General features: G+C 45.2%; 1 protein-coding gene across 1 annotated transcript in view; it reads right to left on the minus strand.

Annotated features, from left to right (window-relative positions):
• Positions 1 to 5,202: 5,202 nt before the first annotated feature.
• ZNF541 (zinc finger protein 541) overlaps positions 5,203 to 18,267 on the minus strand; it is a 37,514-nt gene continuing 24,449 nt past the window's right edge. Inside the window, exons 10-17 of the mRNA XM_079907350.1 lie at positions 12,867 to 12,930; positions 12,109 to 12,251; positions 11,600 to 11,703; positions 10,290 to 10,365; positions 9,647 to 9,735; positions 6,251 to 6,391; positions 5,892 to 6,067; positions 5,203 to 5,774 (exon numbers count right to left, since the gene is read on the minus strand). Coding sequence (XP_079763476.1) covers positions 5,612 to 5,774; positions 5,892 to 6,067; positions 6,251 to 6,391; positions 9,647 to 9,735; positions 10,290 to 10,365; positions 11,600 to 11,703; positions 12,109 to 12,251; positions 12,867 to 12,930 — 956 coding nt within the window. The 3' untranslated portion in view covers positions 5,203 to 5,611. The remainder of the gene's footprint in view (positions 5,775 to 5,891; positions 6,068 to 6,250; positions 6,392 to 9,646; positions 9,736 to 10,289; positions 10,366 to 11,599; positions 11,704 to 12,108; positions 12,252 to 12,866; positions 12,931 to 18,267) is intronic.

An 18,267-nucleotide genomic window follows, 5' to 3' on the forward strand; every position in this document is an offset into this window, starting at 1 on the left:
CGGCGGAATTTGGACCGTAGTCAGCTGACCATTGATCCTCACGTGACAGCTCCATGCCGGAAGACACGGCCAATCCACGCCTGGGTTTGACAGTTCCCTTGCGCAGAGTTTAGTCCCCGCCTTCGCTCTTTACCTCCTGACGTTCTCCTTCACTTGGAAAGGCGTAAGTGGTAAGACGGAAAATGGTATCCGTTTTCCTGCGCCCTCTGTCGACCTACGCTGAAATTGGCTTGGGAAGGCCAGGGAAGTAGGCGAACATTATTTTATCGTGCTTTGCTTTCTTGCCTTTCGCAGAAATTACGGTTTTCACAAATTGAAGGTTTGTGGCAACCTTGTGTTGAGCAAGTCTGTCCAAGCTGCGCCATTTCCCAAACAGCGTCGGCTCACTTAATGTCTCACTGTCACGTTTTGGTAATTCTTGCAATACTTTAAAGTTTTTTATTACTATATTTGTTAGGGTGACCTGTGATCGGTGACCTTTGATGTTACTGTTACGACTGGCTAAAGGATCAGATGATGGTTAGCATTTTTTAGCAGTTTTTTTTTTATAATTTCTTTTTTTTTTTTTTTTTTTTTTTGCGGTACGTGGGCCTCTCACTGCTGTGGCCTCTCCCGCTGCAGAGCACAGGCTCCGGACGCGCAGGCTCAGCGGCCATGGCTCACGGGCCCAGCCGCTCCGCGGCATGCGGGATCCTCCTTGACCGGGGCACGAACCCGTGTCCCCTGCATCGGCAGGCGGACTCTCAACAACTGCGCCACCAGGGAAGCCCCTATAATTTCATTTTTGATTTTTTTCTTTGACCCATGAGTTATTTAGAAGAGTGTTATTTAGTTTCCAAATATTTGGAGACTTTTTTCTCTTATTTCTTTTATTTAGTTATTTCTTTTTGGCTGCATTGGGTCTTCATTGCTGCGCGGGCTTTCTCTAGTTGTGGCCAGTGGGGTCTACTCTTTGTTGCGGTGCGTGGGCTTCTCATTGCAGTGGCTTCTCTTATTGCGGAGCATGGGCTCTAGGCTCGCGGGCTTCAGTACTTGTGGCACGCGGGCTCAGTACTTGTGGCTTGCGGGCTCTAGAGCACTGGCTCAGTAGTTGAGGCGCATGAGCTTAGTTGCTCCGCGGCATGTGGGAGCTTCCTGGACCAGGGCTCGAACCTGTGTCCCCCGCATTGACAGGCGGATTCTTAATCACTGCGCCACCAGGGAAGTCTGCAATAAAGTATTATCAAATTAAGATATGTACTTTTTTTTTTTTTTTTTACACATAATGCTACCCCACACTGAATAGACTATAGTATAGTGTAAACATAACTTATGTGCACTGGGAAAGAAACAAACAAAACTCCTATGACTGGCCTTATTGTGGTGATCTGGAACCGGACCTGCAGTACCTCTGAGGTATGCTGATATTTGAGTGACGGGAGTCAAAACTGAGAGCAGAGGTTCTCTAACTCTGGTTTCAATAAGAAATAGCTGGTGAGACTGTGTTAAAAATTCAGGTTCAAACACACCTAGTGCCCAGATCTTAGTTTTTAATACAATTCTCCAATAAAAGTAACCAGGGCTCCTTGGAAAAATGGCTGGTTCTAGGACTGGGCAGGAAATTATACAGGATGTGCTTAGAGCATCTTGTAGTTCCAGAACAGAAGTCTCTCAGCCTCCATCTCGTTGTCTCTCTCTCTCTCTCTCTCTCTCATACACACGCACACACACAAATGGGGTATGTCAAAGAGACACAAGAGCCAACTGAAAGAGCTCCCAATAGTCAAAGCTGGAACAATTTGAGCAACAAAGTAGCACTGGATAATAACCCAGTCTATAAAATCTCCATGAGGCCATGCTGATGTAAATGAATGACTGAACAAGTAAATAAATGGCCGTGCATAATTCCAAATAATTTATGTGGCTATTCTGCCCTCAAGAAGTTGAAGCATGACTCTTCACACCTTACGCATGAACTGTGCACAGTGACTTCCTTCCACAGATGAGAGGATTGTGGGCGGGGACTAAGTTTACAGTGCAGAAACATGACAAACATTGTCAGCCAGGTGGTGGAGTTTAACATCAACAGTGATAAGTTACACTGATACTGTGTCCCCTTAATAACATGTGATGACAGTGGCACTTCACTTCTGCGGTCTTCCTCACCCTCTGATCATGAGAAACATAAGACAAACCCCAGTTGAGGCACATTCTCCAAAATACCTGACCACGACTTCTCATAACTGTCATCAAAAACAAGGAAAGTCTGAGAAACTGTCACAGCCACGAGGAGCCTAAGGAGATGTGACAACTAAATGTAATGTGGTGTCCTGGGAGGATCCTGGCACAGAAGAGGGACATGAGGTAAAAATTAATGAAATCTGAATGAAGGATGGACTTTAGTTAATAATAATATGGCAATATTTGTTCATTAATTGTAACAAATGTACCATACTAATGTAAGATAATAATAGGGGAAACTGAGTGTGGGGTATATGGAAATTCTCTATACCATCTTCCCAACTTTTATGCATATCTATAAACTATTCTTCTAAGAAAGTTTCTTTAAAAAAATTTAAGTTCCAGGGCCCTACCTCCAATAATTCAGATTAGGAAAGTCTGTGGTGGGGTACAGGAATTTGCATTTTTTACAGGACCTCTAGATGATTAGGATGCAGATAATTTGGGGTTGAGAAAACACTGTTTTCTGGGGGTGGAGTTTGGCTGGGGGGAGGTAATTCACAAGAAACCTTTGCCCAACTCTCTTCTTACCTTCAGAGATTCTTCTGGACCACCCACTTGTGGTTGCCACTGTATTCTGACCGCAGATAAGATGGGGGTGAGTTTGGATAACCACGAACAGTTTGGGTTCCCTGCCCCTCTAAGCAGCACTATTGTAAAAGTTTCCATTTGTTTAAAGCTGTTAAGTTTCAGCTTAATTTGTTACGCAGCAATAGATAACTAATATACCACCCGACCATGAAGCCAGAGACTTTCATTTCCAGTGTCTCGGGCTTCACTTGTTATGGAGGGCGGGACCCACACAGTGACAGCAACAGCATGAGTGCTTGTTAAGTGGCTCAACAGAATGAGTGCTCAGGTCATACGGGGCACCTGCCAATATCCGATTTACATTTTTCTCATCAACAGATATATGGGGGGCTTCCCTGGTGGCACAGTGGTTGAGAATCTGCCTGCCAATGCAGGGGACACGGGTTCGAGCCCTGGTCTGGGAAGATCCCACATGCCACGGAGCAACTGGGCCCGTGAGCCACAACGACTGAGCCTGCGCATCTGGAGCTTGTGCTCCGCAACAAGAGAGGCCGCGACAGTGAGAGGCCCGCGCACCGCAATGAAGAGCGGTCCCCGCTCGCCGCAACTAGAGAAAGCCCTCGCACAGAAACGAAGACCCAACACAGCAAAAATTAAAAAAATAAAAAAAGTTAAAGGCATTAAAAAAACAAAACAAGACAGATATATGGGGGTAGGCGTTTTCCATCCCAGTTACAGGATGAGAAAACTGAGACTCAAACAGGGAAAATGACTTGCCCAAGGTGGCAAAGAAGGAAGAGCCAGGCCGTAAATTCTGGTTCATCTGATGCCAGAGTCCTTTCCCCAACCACAATGCCCGCACCACTTCAAACTCAACTTCCTCCTCTGCTCCTCCCTCCCCGTCTTTTCAGATTTACTGAGCTGAAAGCTGGCCCTTCTGTGAAGCCTCCTGACACCACCGTTTACCCTGCTCCCCTAGCCAGTCCCTCCGAAGGCAGCACACAGTTATAGACACAATCACGCCTTTAAGCCATCAATCCTCTGATGTGCCCCTCTTCCTCATCTCAGTTAATAGCATCTACTCAGTTGCTCAAACCCCAACCTGCCATGCCAACCTCGATCCGTCCTTTTCCTTACCAGCTCTCCCTGTGACGTGTGACCCATCAGCAAGTCTGAATCTACTTCTAACGTGATCCCTAATCCTTGCGCTTCTGGCCTCTTCACTGCTACTCCAGCCCAGGCCACCGTCTCCGCTGAGAGCCTTCCAGCTACTCTCCAGGCTTCCCGTCTCACCGCCCACGGCCCCCACACAGCAGCTAGAGCTTTGAACAGCCTCCCCTGGTTCCCGTGGCAGAGTCTGCGCTTTGCCACACCGTGGCCTGGAAGCGGGTCTCAGCTTCAGCAGCCTCCTCAGTGTGGCTTCCCACCCCCGCGCCATCCACCTACCAGTGTCTGCCACTTCCTGTCATTCCCTTGAACTTGGCCCCCTGCTGTACTTTCCTCATGTCGCTTTGTGGTGGACACAAGGTCTGACTCCCCAGTGGCTATTTCTGCTTCCTCTTCTTTTCCTGGCAAATGGGATTCCAGTTTTGATCGGGTGACAACAAATTTGAGGGAACACACTGGTTCTCCCCAGTCCTGGAACTGGGGAGAACCAGGGGGGGACACAGCTTGTGCTTTTGTCCTGGAGACAAATCTTGAAGGTCCGGGATAACGGTGGCCACTTCCCTTTCCACTGCCAGGGATCAGTTTAGAAAGAGCATGGGCTACAGTTCTGGCTGAGGAGACGTGAGGGGCGTTCTGTTGGGCGCTGCTACAAGCTTTCCTCACTCTTAAAAAGGGGAACAAGGAAGGGAGGGAGCTGCTCTCTGCCCTGCACCCTCTGAAGGTTTGGGTGCTCGGCGTAGAAGAGGGGATTCTTGCTGCTGCTACAGCCAACCTGCTGACGCTGGCCACTGCTGGCAGGCCTTGACTTCACCGTGGAGCCGCTGGCACCACCACGTGTCCTGAGAGCTTAAACCTACGCTGACGACTCTGTTATTATGGCCAAAAGCATACACACTATAGATATCTAAAGTCGCCTTTTTGCTGATTTATCACTGCTCCCTTCCTGCTCTGTGAGGGGAGGGGCCTTGTCCCTCCATCACTGTGTCCCCATCACGCGGACTGGGCGTTGCCTGGCATGGCTACAGTAGGTGCTTGATAAATGCTGGCTGCGTTAATGTTTGACGCTCCTCCAGGGCAGGGACTCAGTTTACTCGTCACTGTGGCTTCTGGGAGGGGCAGGGGCTCAAAAGCCTTTGCTGGATCAACAGGCAGGGAAGCCGTAAGACAGCTGCTTAAGAACCCAATTTAATAAGATTTACAAGTCGACAGTACAAAAAAAACAATGTATAAGTCATGGCAAGACTAGGGACAGAATTCGAAGGCAGAGAAACCCCCGGTAAGGGGCCCCAACACGGTGGAGATCTGAAGGTATTTCCCACTGATTCTCTACATCGTGGCCTTATCTAACGAATGTAACCAAAGCCCGAAACTGAGGCTAAGATTGAAGAACTACCCAGATCTAACCTTTCCCTCCCCAAGCCTCTCTGCTCTGGAAGGAGTGGAACTGAAAGAAGGTGAGAGGCTATTAACCTAAAGAGAACAGAGCCTCTGGCACAGCTGACAGGGCCTTCACAGCGGTCAGATGACTGTGCGTCCCCTGCCTGCTCGTGGCCTAATGGCTTTCATGTCTGCAAGCTGGGCTGCCCGGTGGGGACAGTGACGGGGCCAGGGAGGCAGAGGGGTGCCTTGGAGTGGCTAAAGGAGACGTGACAGGCCTGGAGGTGCCCGTCCCAACTGGCTGCCCGTGCAGATTTCACCGCTGCAGAGGGCTGGTGCCAGCTCCTAGCTCGCCCTCCTCCTCCTCCTCCAGCTGGAAGGGCTCCACGGGCCACCTTGCCCTGACGATGGGCTCCACGTGGTCCTGAAGCCGGTGCCGCTTCATGTGGGCATTTCGACTCTTGATCTTGTCAAACACCCTGAGGAGGCACCAGAGGACACAGGGGTCAGAGCAGGGGGAGGCGGGTAGCCCTGAGGGGGGGACCCCAGGGGGCTGAGGGCAGGTGGCGTGGGAGCATCCAGGGAAAGGGCGGTACCTCTCACACTCCCGGCAGGGAAAGAAGCCTTGGCCCTCCCTGCTCCCCGGCAGTTCAGGGGTCCGCTTCGAGCTGGCATTTGGGCTGGAGTTGAGGGTGGACTCCCTCCTGTCAGTCTTTCTCTTTAATTCGGGGATTGGACGGTGGCTGGGTCTATCCCGAGGGCTACGAGTGACCTGCAGAGGTGGCAGAGATGATGAAAGGGTGCTGACCGCCCTGCCGCCCTTCTAAGGGAGAAGCAGGTGTCCAGAGCACAAACGTCGTGGGGTGCAACCCCCCCCACCCCCGCCCATCTTGGCTGGGCACTGGGCATCCAGATCCGCACTCAACTCCAGAAGCCCTACCCCGAGACCCTCTACCTTCGCTTTGGTCCTGTCTGCTTCATCCGGCTCTCTCTTGGCCCTCTTTTCCGGCACTGGGGCTCGGCCGCAGTCAGACTTCATCGTTTTTTTCCAGATGTAGTAATACTCAACGCACTGGGCTACAGTTTTTGTCTGGACCTAGTGGAGGAAGACAGAAGCCGGCTAAGGACAGTGCCTCAGGAGCAGCAGTGAGTATGGCCTTGACGCCCTAAATCCCCTCCCCATGGGGCCAGCTGCCACGTTTTGAAAGCCCTCCTGAAACGTCTCTCCCCTACAGCTTGGTATGCTCCTCTGCTACAGGGGACAGAGAATCACAAAGTCCTCCCGGGGATGAAGGAGTTCAGAGAAAAGCCACCAGAGTCAACACCATCTAAGCTCTGCACGCTCTGAGCAACAAGGCTAGCCCAGGAGCGCTTCTCTCCAGGAAAACGCACACAATGGTACACGCGAGGACGCTCACTGTGACATCACGTGGAGCCACATGTCTACCGACTGGGACTAATTAAAGCAGAGTGTCCTTACGTGGTGGATACCTCACAGCCTTACGCGACAGCTAGGCAGAGCCCTCCAAAAAACTGAAGAGGAAGGAATACTTCGCAACTCATTCCATAAGTTCAACATTTCTCTGACACCAAAGCCAGACAAAGATATTACAAGGAAAGAAAGCTACAGACCAATGTCCCTCATGAACATAGATGAAAAATTTTAAACAAAACTTTAGCGAATAGAATCCAACTCTCTCTCTCTCTCTATATATATAAAGGACAATATACCATGACTAAGTGGAGCTCATCCCAGAAATGTGAGGTTGGTTTAACAATCTAAAATCAATGTAATTCATCATATTAAACTTAAAAAAGAGAAATCATATGAGCATCTTGATAGGTGCAGAAAAAGCATTTGATACAATCCCATGTCCATTGCTGATGTAAACTCTCAGCAAAATAGGAATAGAAGGAACTTCTCTTCAACCTGATAAATGATACCTACAAAATCCCTACAGCTAACGGTGGAGTGGTTTTCCCTCAAATATCATGAACAAGACAAGGATTTCCACTCTTACCACTTCTACTCAATACTGTACTGGTGGTTCTAGAGTGCAGCAAGGCAAGAAAAAAAGTAAAGGCATTCAGGTTGGAAAGAAAGAAATAAAAGTGTCTTTATTTGCAGATGATATGACTGTCTATGTAGAAAATCCAGTGGAATCCACAAAAAAGTTACCAAAACTAGTAAGTTAGTTTGGCAACACTTCAGAACACAAGATCAATATAAAAATCAATTTTATTTCTATACATACTAGCAACAAACCATTGGAAACTGAAATAAAAAAGAACTCTTTATAACATCATAAAAAACAGAAGTACTTAGGAATAAATCTGACAAAAAATATGCAACAACTGTACACTAAAAACTTTAAAACATTGCTGAAAAATTAAAGATTTAAATAGAGAGATATACCGTGTTCACGAGTCAGAAGACTCAATATTGTTAAGATAACAACTCTCCCCAGTTGACCTATAGAGTCAAAAACAGTACCAATCAAGTTCCTAGCAGGAATTTTAATTTTGAAATTGACAAGTTATTTCTAAAATTCATAGGGAAATAAAAAGGATCTAGAATACAAAAAATAACTTTGAAAAAGAATAACAAAGTTGAAGGACTAACATTTTCTGATTTCAAGACTTAGAATAAAGCTACAGTAATAAAGACAGTATGGGAAGAGCTTAATAAAAGACAAACAGATCAATGGAACAGAATACAGAGCCCAGAGGTAGATGCATATATATATGGCCAACTGATATTTAACAAAGGTACAAAAGCAACTGAGTGGAGGAAGTATGATCTTTCCAACAAAAGGTACTGGAACAATAAATATCCATACGCAAAAAATGAACTCACCTCGTACCCCATACAAAAATAAACTGAAAATGGACCATAAATCTAGAAATAAAACCTAAAACTATAAAACCTCCAGAAGAAAACACAGGGGAAAATCTTTGTGACTTTGGGTTAGGCAAAGATTTCTTAGATACAACACGAAAAGCACAGTCTATAAAAGAGAAACTAATAAGTTATGCTTAATCAAAATTAAAAACTTTTCTTCAAAAGACACTGTTAGGACACTGACAAATTGCATATTGGGAGAAAATATTTCCAAAGCATATATCTGGATAAAGGACTGGTGTTCAGAATAAAATAAGAACTCCTACAACTCAATAAAAACACAGTCACTCCAATAAAAACATAGGCAAAAGATATGAACACACAGCTCACCAGAGAAGGTGCACATATAGCAAAAAAACACAAAGATGCTCAGCATCATTAGTCATTAGAAAAATGGAGTCAGATGCTACTGTACACTCATTAGAATGGCTAAAATTAAAGAGACTGAGCATACCAAGTGTTGACGAGGGTGTGGAGCAACTGAACCTTTCACAACCTGCTGGTGGGAATGGGAAGTGGTACAGCCACTTTGGAAAACAGTTTGGCAGTTTCTTAAAAAGTTAAACATACATCTACTATAACTTACCCTCATTCCCCTCCTAGGTATTTATAATCCCACCCCCATCCCCGCAAAAAAAAAAAAAACCCAGTACATGTCCGTACAAAGACTTGTACATGAGTGTTCAGAGCAGCTTTATCTGTAGTCATCAGTAACTGGAAACCGCCAACAGGTGGATGGTTAAATGAACGGTGGTCCGTCCATACAATGGTATACTCCTCAGCAATAAAGGGATGAACTATGGGTATACACGACAACATGGATGAATCTCAAAATCATTATGTTGAGAAGCCAGACAAAGAAGATCACATGCTGTATGATTACTGCATTTATATAAACCTCTAGAAAATGCAAACTAATTTATAGTGACAGAAAGTAGACAAGAGTTGACTAGGGACCCGGGTGGCAGGAAGGAAGGGTTGCAAAGGGGCAGGAGGGAACTTTTGGGGGTGACAGATATTTTCATTATCTTGATCAAGGTGATGGTCTTACAAGTGTATAAATATGTCAAAAACATTAAATCTTACACTTTGATTATGTGCAATTTTGCGTACATCAAGTTAAAAAAAGAGCAAAATAATCAGCAGGATATTAAATATATGATCTCATCCTTTTTTGAGGAAGTGCATACAGGTGTGTAAAATCCACATGGGCAGTAAATGCCTGTCAGGTTATCAATTAGAAGTAGGATTGTGGGGAGGGGCCTGGAGGGCTTTATTTTGAACATGGGATTCATTTCTGCACTGTTTGGGGTTGTTCAAAGCAATGGCATTTTAGTTGTCAACTGTTCACAGCATGAGCAGAGTATCGCCCCTGACAGGCCCTGCAGTTTTAGCGCCTCGGCCGTGTGAGGGAGCCTTGTCTACACCAGCCTGCCATGTTTGCCTTACCGTCTTGTGTATCAAGTAGAAGTCCTTCTTGTGGGCACAGAACGCCTTCTTAAAGAGCCTCTTCTCCGTAGAGGTCCAGATGTCCGAACCTATTGGAGAAACAGCCAAGAGGAGGAAGGATGTTTCTCCTTCTGGGACCGCAGCCACGGCTGAAGTGCAGACTCCCCTCCTTTTTCAGGCCACCGAGCGCCAATTATATGCCAAGATTTCTGCTAAGCCCCTTACTTGCTTTACCTCACACAATCCTCACAAAAACCGTAGCAGGTAGGGGCTATGACCTTCCCCACTTGACGGGTGCAGCAACTTGAGGCTTCCGCTGGTTAAGAGACTGGCCAAGTGCAGGCGCGGGCCCCAGGTTGCCTGACTCCAGGGCTGGCGTGCTCAGCTGCGGAACCTGAGCCCGCCCCAACCTGGCACCCCCCTTCTGGCCAGGCAGAGCTCATGAGGGAACCAGTGGAAAGGGGAAGGTTGGATCCAACTAGAGAACAGCACCCACTGAGTCCCCCAGAGAGGATGGGCCCTTCTGGGAGGGCAGGTGCAGGCCCCAAGAGAACTCCTGGAGGCAGAGCTTGCCATGGAAACTGACTGGCTCACAGGGGCCTCAGCCAGGCCAAAACCACGCGGGCAGCCACGCTCCAGTTACCTGTGTAGTGATAGTTGGCGAGAGGGTGAGTCGGTGGCTTCTGGGGTCCTTTCAGTAAGAGGGTCTCCAGGGCAACCTGGAACGAGAGGAGTGGCGGGCAACTCTCTGAGGGAGGGAAGGTGAGGTAGAGGCCCGCCTTCATTCTTTCATTCATTCAGAAAATATGTGCAGCCCTCCCCAAAGCCACCCCTACCCCAGGGCGACTCAAAGTGTGGTCGGTCTGTGGACTGGCCACCAGCTGTGGACCACTTGGGGCACATTGCCTACAGCACTAAGCGTACTGTTGAGTGCAGCTGGCGTTACCTTTTTCATAGCAAGATTTACTTGAAGGAAACAGTGTGTGGACTTCTTCTGGCACAAGCTCCTTATTTCTTCAAGGAGCAGCATTTGGAGTGGCGCTGCCCCTGCCCTACCCCATTTTATGGTCCTCATAGCACTGATCATTATCTATCACTTTAAAAAAATGTATTTCATGTGTTCACTCTCCTAAAATGTAAGCCCTGCAAAGAGAGGGCATCTGTCTTGCTCAACAGTGTAACCTCGGTCAGGACTAGCTATGCAATTTGCAGCACCCAGCGCAAAATGGAATCACGGGGCCCTGTGTTCAAAAACTGTTAAGGATTTCAAGATGGTGGCAGCAGAGCATTAAACCAAGAATGGGCCCCTGAGCTGGCCCCAGCCTGATACCATGACATCACCAGGTATCAGGAGGACCCAGTAAATATGTGCTGATTACTCTGCTGAGCACCCACCACGTGCCAGCCACTGCATCGCAGCTTGAGAAAAAGCACCATATAGCCCTGACTCTTGGGTCTCCAACTCGGGTGACGTGACTTCTTCTCCCACTACACAGAGTTGGACTTCTTTCTTTGCTAAACTTCAGGATTGTGAGGAGGGTCCTTGGAGGAGGCAGAGGCATTTCTGTTGCATCAGAGGTTTTCACACACCATTTTTAATCAAAAAGTTAAAGTTCAGTAAATAAACCAGATTAATGCAGGCCCTGAGTTGCTTCTGCTAGGCACCCCCTCCCCAGTGCCGCTGAGATGAGGTAACGCTGGAGGAACCCTGGTGCTCTGCTGTCACCCCAGATAAATAACTGATTGACCCCGTATGTGTGCATTTCCCCTACATTCACAAGGACACCACCAGTCCCAAAGCGACCAGGGAGAAGGGTGGGTGGCCAGCCTTTGGTTCTCGTGAGCTGCAAAGCCCCAAGTAGAAGGCACGTGTCTTGCGCCTAGAGCCCCTGGCCGTAAGAGAGCAGGGAGCTTCTCACAGCTCCTCTGAGCCCACCCTCGCCTGCACCTCACCTGGATGTTGCCCTGGGCTTCATGCAGGCAGTGCAGAGCGAGCTCCAGGTTGGTGCCCCCGCCCGGCATCACGCTGGAGCAGGCCACGTTGCAGAGCTCGGTCACTGTTTCCAGCAGGCAGCCCGGCAACGGGAAGGAGAGGAGGCACAGAGGGTCAGCAAGTGCCAGAGAGGAAACCTCCCCGACAGCACAGGTGGGGCGGGGGGCTCCTGCCACCATCTCCCTCACCTCTCTGTTAAAAGCAGGCTGAGGGAAGGGAAGGACAAGGAGGACGGGCAGAAACCCTGCTCCTGGCACCTGCTCTCGATGGCCTGGCCAGCTACTGGGTGAGAGGAGAGGTGGCGCAAGGGACTGCAGCACAGCAAAGCAGTACTGCGCCGAAGGCCAGCTCTGCCCACCCCACCCCCGCCCGGGGGTCACTGCTTCTTGGTCAAGGTGAGAACTGGGAGGAGAAACCCCTTGGAGATGGAGGAGGGCCCTTGGGAACCCGGCCCCAAAGTCTCAGCCACCTCTATCCTGCGTTTCCGGGTTGGTCATCACATCTCCCCATGGCTTCCAGACCAGAGAAGCTGCATGCTCGTCACTTCCAGCCAGTGATCTGTCCTGGAGCTCTGGGATCTCAGCCTGAAACCGGCTTCCTATGTTGATGTGTCTGAAATGAGGCCACACACACGGACATACAAGACATATGTGTGTGACCAAGATGGGAAATAAAAGAGAGATGTGCGGTGAGCCCTGCTCTCAGGCCACAGCCCTGCTCTGTGGAACCCTTCGGCCATCTCTCAGACACCGGGAGTGCCCATCACCCCAATAGACACGCGCACGTATTCCACAGACCTCTTGCGGGATACTCTCTTCCTTCCTCCAGTTCGCTTCATAGCCAGATTTCTGGCCTCAGGCGTTTGGGGTAGGACAGAGGAGTTATGTGCTGATACCTGGTATGCTTCCACATCCAAGGTAACATCCATCTAGCCACAGCCCATGGCTATAAAAGACTGTCTCATTGTGGCATCACCAATTCTACCTAGAACCCCAGGGTGCTGGGCATTCTGTCCACAGAGATCCAACTATGGTATGTCTGGACAGAAGGAATATTGGAGAAACACCTGGAAAAATCCACCACTTCTCTCCTAGAGAGGCTCTGGATGTAGACCTGACTTTCCCGGGATGAAGGCTCCCTTGGGAAAAACCGACACTGGAATGCACGGAGGGTGAAAGCATCCCCACTTTGGAAGGACCCTCAGGTTCTAAGTCTGTCCCAACTCACGGTTCAGTGCTGATCTTGGTGTTGTCCTTCACCACACAGATGCCAAAAGAGCCGTCCACGTGATCTGGAAAACACCCAAAGAAGAGCCTCAAGAGGACTGGCTAGAACTGCCCCGCGAGGCCCTTTCTGCCTGCCTTTCCAGAGCAGCTAAAGGCAGGCTCTTCAAGATTGCATGGTATACACATACTACTGTATATAAAATAGATCATCAACAAGGACCTACTGTATAGCACAGGGAACTATACTCAATGCTCTGTAAGCACCTATATGGGAAAAGAATCTAAAAAAGAATAGATATGTGACTATGTATAACGAAATCACTTTGCTGTATACCTGAAACTAACACAACATTGTAAATCAACTACACTCCAATATAAAATTAAAAATTAGGAAAAAAACGATTGCATGGTATGGAGTTTCCTCAAAAGTTAAAAGTAGTAGGGAGGGTGGGAGGGAGGGAGACGCAAGAGGGAAGACATATGGGAACATATGTTTATGTATGACTGATTCACTTTGTTATAAAGCAGAAACTAACACACCATTGTAAAGCAATTATACCCCAATAAAGATGTTAAAAAAAAAAAGTTAAAAGTAGAACCACCATATCCTGCAGCAAACCCACTTCTGGGTATTCATCCAAGAGAACCACAGTCAAGACCTCAAAAGGATATCTGCACTCCCATGTTCACTCCAGCACTATTCACAATAGCCAAGATGTGGAGACAACCTAAATGTCCATCGACAGATGAGCACGTAAAGGAAATGTGATATAAACATACAATGAAATACCATTTAGCCTTACAAAAAGGAAATTCTGCAATATGCAACAACATGGATGACCACTGAGGACATTATACTAAGGGAAACAAGCCAGTCACAGAAAGAGAAATACTGCATGACTCCACTTATATAACGTATCTAAAGTGGTTGAATTCACATCGATATAATCAAAGAGTGGAATAGGGGTAACCAGGGGTTGGGGGAGTGGGAAATGGGAGGTTACTCATCAATGGGCATAAAGTTTCAATTAAGCAAGCTCTAGAAATCTGCTGTATAACATTGTACCTATAGTCAACAATACTGTATTGCACACTTAAATATTTGTTAAAAGGGTAGATCACAGATTAACTGTTCACATCACAATAAAATAAAAAGATTGCATGGAAGGGGGATAAGACTTCTGAAAAAGTAGAGTAAGGAACTCGGCAAAACAACAAATTTACTGATAAAAATAATTAAAAAAAAAAAAGAACAGTAAGCTAAAGTCTCTGCAAGTTGTCCTAAAGGCATACAGCATTTTAAGAAATACTCATTTAGGAAAATCTACTAAACCTTGGTAAGAACAGTGAGAGTCTGTGGCACTGGAGCCATGGCTCACTCCCTTACCCACCTAGCCCCCAGCTCTTTGTAATGGAAGCTCTACCCAGGTAGGTGCAGCCAAGGAGATGGGGGCTGCTTCTTCCCCCGGCTCCCATGCTTAAAGGATTAAAGTAGGATAAAATAAAAATTTCTCATCAAAGAGAAAATGCCATTAAGAGATGGAGATTATTTTTTAAAAAGAAACAAATGTGGACTTCCCTGGCAGTCCAGTGGTTAAGGCTCCGTGCTTCCATTGCAGGGGGCACGGGTTCGATCCCTAGTTGAGGAACTAAGATTCTGCATGCTGTGCGATGCAGCCAAAAAAAAAAAAGAACCAAATGGAAATAATTCTGGGGTTAAAATACTACAATAATCAAAATAAGGCTCAACAGTAGATCTGAGCTGGCAGAAGAAATGATCAGCAAACCTGAAGATAGAACAATGGAGACTATGAAATCTGAAGAACAGAGAGAAAAAAATGTAGGCAAGTGAAGAGAGCCTCAGAGAAATGTGAGATGTCATTAAATGCAACAATATATATGTAGTGGGAGTACCAGAAAGAGGGGAGAAAGGGACAGAATATTTAAAGTATTAATGGCTGAAAATTTCCCAAATTTGATGAAAAACAATATGTATATCCAGCAAACTCTATAAACTCCAAGAAAGGTTAAACACAAAGAGCTCTACATCCAGACATAACATAGGCAAAATATTGAAAGCAAAAATAAAGATAAGATCTTGAAAGCAAAAAGGGAAAAACAATTTGTTACCTACAAGAGCACTACAGTAAGATTAACAGCTAACTTCTTAACAGAAACGATGTAGGTCACAAGGCAATGGGATAATATATTCAAATTACTGAAAGTAAAAAAGGGTCAACCAAGTATCTTATATTCAGCAAATTGTCTTTCAAAAATGAAGGTAAAATAAAGACAGTCCCAGAGAAATAAAAACTGAGAATATCTGTTGCTGGCAAACCTGTCTTACAAGAAATATTAAAGGTGAAATATTATTCAGCCGCAAAAAGGAACAAAATACTGATACATACTGCAACATGGATGAAACCTAAAAACATCATGCTAACTAAAAGGAGGCGTTCATAAAGGACCACATACTGTATGATTCCACTCACATCAAATATGCAGAATAGCCAAATCGATAGAGACAAAGTAGATTAGTCGTTACCCACGGCTGGGGGTGGGGAGGATGGAAAGGAGGGACTGCTGATAAGTACAGGGCTTCTTTTGGGGATGATGAAAATTTCTGAAAACTGATGGTAGTGATGGTTGCACAGCTCTGTGAATATACTAAAAACCATTAAATTATATACTTTAAAGGGATGAATTGTATGGTATGTGAATTATATATCCCTAATAAAAATAAATACTAGAGAAAGTTCTTCAGATTGAAAGCAAATGACATCAGATGGTAACTTGAATTCAAACCAAAAAAAAAAAAAAAAAAGCGAAGCACTAGTAAATCTGGGTAACTATAAAACTCAGTATGATTGCATATTTCTTTTCTTAAGTGCCTTAAAAAACAACTGCATAAAACAATATGTATTGTGGGCCTGTAACATATAGAAATATGATATATGTGACAGTAACTGCACAAGGAGCACAGCTGCATTGGAGTAAAGGAATATCACCTCAGACAGTAACTCAAATCCACAAGAATAAATGAAGAGATCAGAAATGGTAAATAAGAAGGTTAATACAACAACCTCTATAAATCATGCTTGCTTTCCTTTATTCTCTCAGGTTTTTTACACGCAATAAAATTATATAAAGCAGTAAACGTGACCAGTAAGGTATTACTGGGTCTCTCACATATAATAGCAAAAGAGTTAGAAGGAATAGAGCTAGATAGGGGCAGTGTTTCTATATTTCATTGTTAATGAGTTATTACACAACCTAACAGATTCTGATAAGACATGTATTTTAAGTCCTAGAGCAACCACTAAGAAATGACTAAGAAAAAGTGAAAAATTAAGGAATTAAAATGTTACACTAGAAAATACTTAATACAAAAGAAAGCAGGAAAGGAGGAACAGAGGGAGAAAAAGACATGTAACATATAGAAAATAAAAAGCAAAATGGCAGATGTAAATCCAACCATATCAATATAACATTAAACAAGAATGGATTAAACAAACCAATCAAAAGGCAGAGTTTGTAAGACTGGATAAAAAAAACACATGATCCAACTAATGGTGTCTATAGGTAACATGCTTTATTTTCAAAGACACAAATAGGCTGAAAGTAAAAGAAGAGAAAAATACATACCAAGCAAACAACAACCATAAAAGAGAATGGAATGGCTATACTAATGTCAGGCACATTAGACTTTAAAACAAAAAATATTACTAGAGATAATGATAAAATTATTGTAATAATGACAAATGATATCACAGTCACATCATAATGATAAAAGGTCAAGCCATGAGGAAGATGTGACAATTACAAACATATACACACCTAAAAACAGAGCCCCAAAATACACAAAGCAACAAACGACAGAACTGAAGGATGAAATAAAACATTAAAAAATAATAGTTGGAGATTTCAATACTTTCAACAGTGGATAGGGCAACTAGGCAGAAGATGAACAAGGAAATTGAAACTAACTAGACAAAACAGACAAAATACAGCATTCCACCAAACATCAGTAGAATACATTCTTCTCAAATTCACATGGAACATTCTTCAAGACAGACTGTATTCTAGCCCATATAACATGCCTCAATAAATTTTAAATTTTAAAATAAATTTAAGGGAATTCCCTGGCGGTCCAGTCGTTAGGACTCCACGCTTCCACTGCAGGGGGCATGGGTTTGATCCCTGGTGGGGGAACTAAAATCCTGCAAACCGCACAGCACAGCCAAAAAAATAAAAATAAATTGAATAAATTAAATTTAAAAAGAAACAAAGTATGTTCTCTGACCACAAGAGAATTAGATTACAAATCAATAAAAGGCAGCAATTTGGAAAATTCACAAATATGTGAAAATTAAGCAATACATTCCTTAATAATCAGTGTATTAAACAAGAAGTGGAATGATAAATTAGAAAATACTTTAGCTGAATGAATATAAAAACACAACATACTAAAACTTACAAAATGTAGCTAAAGCAATGTTCAGAAGGAAATCTATAGCCGTAAAATGTCTGTATTAAAAAAGAAGAAAAGTCTCAAATCATTTATGGTCAACTGATTTTCCACAAAGGTACCAAGACAGGGCTTCCCTGGCGGTGCAGTGGTTGAGAGTCCGCCTGCCGATGCAGGGGACACAGGTTTGTGCCCCGGTCCGGGAGGATCCCACGTGCCGCGGAGCGGCTGGGCCCGTGAGCCATGGCCGCTGAGCCTGCGCGTCCGGAGCCTGTGCTCCGCAACGGGAGACGCCACAACAGTGAGAGGCCCGCGTACCGCAAAACAAACAAACAAACAAACAAAATAAAACCCCACAATGAGCTACCACTTTACACCCACTAGGATGGTTATAATAAAAAAGACAGATAAGAAGTGTTAGCAAGGATGTGGAGAAACTGGAACTTTCATACAACGCTGGTGGAAATTTAAAATGACCCGGCCATTTTGGAAAACAGTCTGGCAGTTCCTTAAACGGTTAAACATAGTTACCCTTCGACCCAGCAATTCCACTCTGAGGTATATACCCAAGAGAAATGAGGACTTATGTCCAACAAAAACTTATACATAAATGTTCTTGACAGAACTATTTGCAATAGCCAAGGGATGAAAACAACCCAAATGCTCGTCAACTGATGAATGGATAAATAAAATGTCGTCTATCCAGAGAATGGAATATCATTCATCCATGAAAAGAAATGAAGCACTGATGCATACTACAACATGGATGAACCTTGAAAACATTATTCTAAGTGAACAAACTAGACACAGAATATCACATATTGTATGATTCCAATTATATGAAATGTCCAGAACAGGGAGACCCATAGAAAAAGTAGGTTGGTAGACGGGTGGTTGCCCAGGGCTGAGGGGTTGGGGGCTACAGGGCCTGTGT

This window comes from Stenella coeruleoalba (assembly GCF_951394435.1).
Source record: "Stenella coeruleoalba genome assembly, chromosome: 20".
NCBI lineage: Eukaryota > Metazoa > Chordata > Mammalia > Artiodactyla > Delphinidae > Stenella > Stenella coeruleoalba.